The sequence below is a fragment of the Amaranthus tricolor genome, chromosome 11, assembly GCF_026212465.1.
Source record: "Amaranthus tricolor cultivar Red isolate AtriRed21 chromosome 11, ASM2621246v1, whole genome shotgun sequence".
In the NCBI taxonomy this organism is placed as follows: domain Eukaryota; kingdom Viridiplantae; phylum Streptophyta; class Magnoliopsida; order Caryophyllales; family Amaranthaceae; genus Amaranthus; species Amaranthus tricolor.
The window spans coordinates 18,911,433-18,916,482 of NC_080057.1; the positions used below are offsets into that span (position 1 = coordinate 18,911,433).

Consider the following 5,050-nt stretch of genomic DNA (forward strand, 5'->3'; position numbering starts at 1 on the left):
AACAGGATCCAATGTAGTCTGCTGAACTTCCGCTCGACCCGAGCCACTACCTCGCTCGGTCGAGCGAGCTTCCAGAGAAGCTACTGACTTGTTCTGCACACCTTGCTCGACCGAGCCAACACCGCTCGACCGGTTGAGCAATACTTCACTCGATCGAGCGGTTGGTCGAGCCACTCACTGTTCTGCTTCTTTATTTGTTGCTTTGATCAAGCAACTCTCATCAACCGTTCCAAACCTTAAACCACCCATATTCGACACATCTTTATCGACCTTCTCTAAAGTACAAGACAAAGCATGTTCGATTATATGTTTAAAGTTAACGTCATCATTAAGATTATTGGTACTTGCTTTAACAGTATTGGTTATTTGGGTTATTTGATTTCTAGTATAAAACTTGGTACTTTGGATTTTGAAATTTCAGTTTTGAAATTGAACTTTATGTTTTCGCTATTTTGGGGTGGTTCTGATTGTTTTTGGGTTCTAGTGTCTTCACAAGATTGTTAGAGCTTCGAATTGCGGTCGCGTGAGCACTTGAATCGCCCCAAGATGAGTTCGTATGAGGGAGTTATGTCCAAAATACTAGTAGGCTGTCATGAAAATCGACAATGAGGTTTCTGTTTTTTCTGTCCGAACCTGTGTTACTGTTTTTGAGACAGTTAGAGTCGCTTTGGGGTTCTGGTGTCTGCATTTGATTTGTAGAGCTTCAAGTCGCGGTCGCGTGGGCACTTGTATCGCTCCAAAATAAGTTCATATGAGAGAGTTATGTTCAAAATAGTGAAATACCAACAGGCTGTCATGAAAATCAATAACAAGCTTTCTGTTTTGCCATTTTCGGGGCCATTCTAATTGTTTCTGGGTTTTAATGTCTTCATAACAATGGTAGAGCTCTGAGTCATGGTCGCGCAGCCACTTGAATCGCCTCTATACAAGTTCTTATGAGGAAGTTATGACCGAATTACTAATAGGTATCTTGATACAGTACTAAAATGGAATTTATTAAGTGGGATTAGGAACTATAAAATGAATTGGATGTTTAAGGTTATTTATTGGGTATTTGAGATTAATTTAGGGTTATTATTCTCCCTTTATTGATTGGTATTTTAAATGATGATGAATTGATTTATATTTTAAGTAATGATTGTGATTTCAAAAGAACATTTAGTGAATTCTTGTTTTGTTTTATAATAAAATATTCGACATTGAAAAATGTCCCTTTTTGGGAATTGGCAACGGATATTTATATCCGAATTATTGTGAAATCTTATAGCTTGATAATAGGTAATGGTTATTCGGATCGGTCTCGAGCCCCCGATCCCATTTCGTTCTTGCAAGAACCGTATTTTCGGTGATGACGATCACCTGTGTTCTCAGGATTTAGATCAAACCTACTTCCTGACGGTCCATTATATTCCCACATTTTAAACTGTTATTACATTATTGTTTTTAATGAGTTTTGAATAAATATGTTTGGTATATAAAGTTTTGTTTGTTTTGCAATGGAAGCATATGTTTCATTTGCCATATTTTTCGCTATTAACTTGTAAAGTTATAGCCGTATTTTGATTCGTTATGAACTAAAGGTTTATAGCCGTATATATGTCGATACCAAATGATCTTTTAAAAGAGTTTGGACTTGGATAAAATAATGTTTATAAATGGATACCAAGTGAACAAGAAATTTGATTGGAGATGTTTGTTAATGACTTGTATATAAATGTAATAGTTTGTTGGATTACTCAACAATTCAATTGTTGACAGTTTTTGATGGGGTCTATCTCTTACGGGGGATAGATCCACTTTCAGGTTGCCAACTTTAGTGCGAATGGATGTGCTGCTCCTTTATGTGTAATGTGTTGCGATAGCGAGGACATCGTTTTTGGAAAATTAACTTATCATGATATTTTGACAAATCATGTGTTCTAAAATAACTTAGTTTATAACTGGTTTGTAATTAATTGTATTACAGTTTATGTGAAGTTTTTAAATATTCTGATATTGGTTGCTGTGGCTATCGAGCCACGGGTCGGATTCAACCCAGACTTCTATAAGTCTTCCGCTGTGCTTTGTAGACAATATTATTATATTGTTTACGCTGGTTTGGGCTGTTCAAAAATAGATTTCTGTACTACTTGTACCCTTTAGATACCTCAAGATTCTCATCACAACTGTCATATGTTGTACTTATGGGTAATGCATGAATCTACTCACTACTCCCACTACATAGGCTATGTCTGGTCTTGTTTGAGATAAGTACATGGTTTTTCCCACTAATTTCTGATATTGCTCTCGATTAGCTAGTTTAGCACCTTCAATAATCTGAAGTCCATGATTGGTCAGGATTGGAGTTTCAGCTGGCTTGCAATCAATCATCCATGTTTCAGCTAAAAGATCAAGGATATATTTCTGCTGATGAATGAATATCCCTTGTCGTGATCTCAGTACCTCTATACCAAGAAAGTATTTGAGGTTACCCAAGTCTTTCATTTCGAATTCTAGAAACAATTTCCTTTTTAGCTCGGAGATTTCTTCTTCGTCGTTGTTGGTAATGATCATATCATCGACATATATAATGAGACATGTTTTCTTATCTTTGTTCCTTTTCAAAAACAGAGTATGATCTGAGTTGCTTTGTCCATATTTGAATTTCTTCATAGCGTTGGCAAATCTTCCAAACCACGCCCTCGGGGATTATTTCAGAGCGTTAGAGCCTTTTTAAGCCTACATCCCTCTTCTTCTTTGAACTCTTGGGAGTAGCCTGGTGGTACTTCCATATAAACTTCTTCCTCAATCTTTCCATGCAGGAAGGCATTTTTAACGTCAAATTGGTATAATGGCCACTCCTTATTGGCTGCAACAGTGAATAAAACTCGAATTGTGTCAATCTTAGCTATGGGTGAGAAGGTTTCAGAGTAATCGATCCCGTATGTCTGAGTATATCCTTTTTCCACTAAACGAGCTTTATATCGTTCAATGGAGCCATCTGCTTTATATTTTATGGAGAAAACCCATCTGCACCCAGCTTTCTTTTTTCCTTTAAGAAGAGTACATTTTTCCTTAGTTTTATTTTTCTGTAACGCTAAGTACTCATCCTCCATGGCTTGTTTCCATCTCTTGTCTTTGAGAGCTTCTTCAGCTGTTTTAGGAATTTTAATGGAGTATAAAGAAGCAGTAAAGGCTATGGTTGTTTGGGACATATTCTCCTCACTGACTCTTTTTATAGGGTACTCGTTAAGCCTCATATTCAGGGTCGTACCTCTTTGGAGGGACTCCCCTTGTGCTTCTCCGTGGTTGCTGTGGTTTAATTTTAATGCCGCAAGTCTAAGGGTGTTGTAGCACGGTCGCGGGTCGATTTACAGGGAAGCAAGATTAATATTTAGTTTTGTTCAATTAACTACTCAAGAAGCAATGTATTTTAATTTGGTAGTTTCTAATTCTAATATGCAAAAGAAAGTTTAAATGAATATCAATATCAATATAACAAAAATCTAGGACAATGGAATTCCCCACTAATAGCATATAATATATTTCAACAAGAATTGCAATTTATTTTGTTAAATTGATTTACCAATGAAACTCAATCACTCCTTTTCGAGATGATAATCAAATTAAAATGAATTAAATAGGTTCTCTTAATCTCAACTTTCATATTTTGATTGATTAACATCGCAAGATTAACATATCACTAAATCTTAACTTTCGTATTTCGATTAAGAATAAACATTAACTTGCATTTTCATTCAAGACTAATAAAATTCTCATCCCTCAACTTTCGTGATTTGCTTGGTTTTTAGAAAAATTAAAAGACTTCAACTTGAATTACCAATTTTAACAATTTAATCAAACCAATTCAACATTACAATAAACAATTCTCTTCTAATCATATACATATTAGGGTTTATATCTAATGTCCTAGCATACAAGACTACTCACTATTGGAAATCATGATTGTAAATAGATTAAACATATTCAATGGCATAAACATATTCAAATTGAGAAAAAGAGAAAGAAGTTACCAAATGCTTGTGTAGAAAAACAATGAGAAACAAATCCAAAGCTTTAAATATTAATAAACCCAAATTCTTGAACATAAACAAAAACAAAAACAAAGCATTGAAGATAAAAACCCAGAAATTTGGTTACAAAATATAAAAGGAAACTTGAAGAAAAGAAACCTAAATTCTAGGAAAGACTTAAAGTGAGATGGAGAATGGAGAGATGCCTTTTGAATGTAAATCCCATGAATATATAATCTTCTCTTGAAGAATTTTCCAATGATTTTTGCCTTGAAGCCCTTTCTTTAAACTCTTCTTAATGCTTCTTAGGTTCTGAGACAATCTTTACAAATTCATAACCGGAGCAGTTTTGGGCGAGATTGTGAAGTCTCGACCCAGTCTCGATCCAGTTTCGCTCTAGTCTCGCTCGAGATTTCGCTCATATTAAAACAACAATTTTTTTCGGTTAAGCTTCGACCAAAACTAGGTAGTCTCGACCGAAACCATATGGTTTGGACCAAATTTGATTAGTTTCGACCGAAACTTGAGTCATTAGCCATCAGAATGTTGGTTTGAACTTGGCTTCGACCAAAACTTCATCAGTCTCGCTCAAGACTTTACATAGGACATTTAAACACCATGGATACTCAATTAAATGACCCTCGAACTTCTCTCAACTTTTATGAAAGCTTTCACAAGCTAGGAAATAGAGCCCAAGTATGCAATGATTTATCAGAACATATGATTATTTGTCAATGAAGATCGGTAAACATGGTCGATGATCGAAATAGCTTGAAACTTGCTTGAATATACTCGAATATCAATCTTAAAGCACAAAAAGGAAAATAACGACACATGAACTTAAATTAGCAAACATATGTCACATTAACCTCTAAATGCTAATTAATGACCTTGATACACAACAAAGAAGGTGCAATAGGTGTAAAATACTACACTTATCAGTGGTAAATCGTACCTCGATACGGGGGCATTAATAGACATAGGAGGGTTAGTCTCAAAAACATCATTAATAGTAGAGTGATCCGATGTTACCTCAT

At 35.2% G+C, this 5,050-nt stretch overlaps 1 protein-coding gene across 1 annotated transcript; it reads right to left on the minus strand.

Annotated features, from left to right (window-relative positions):
* Positions 1-2,181: 2,181 nt before the first annotated feature.
* LOC130826631 (uncharacterized mitochondrial protein AtMg00810-like) lies at positions 2,182-2,652 on the minus strand. Its single transcript, XM_057692203.1, has one exon. The coding sequence runs from the start codon at positions 2,650-2,652 to the stop codon at positions 2,182-2,184; it is 471 nt and encodes a 156-aa protein (XP_057548186.1).
* Positions 2,653-5,050: the final 2,398 nt, after the last annotated feature.

Coding starts and splice junctions, on each gene's coding strand:
- LOC130826631 (XM_057692203.1), bottom strand. CDS start 2,652: ATGAAGAAATTCAAATATGGACAAAGCAACTCAGATCATACTCTGTTT.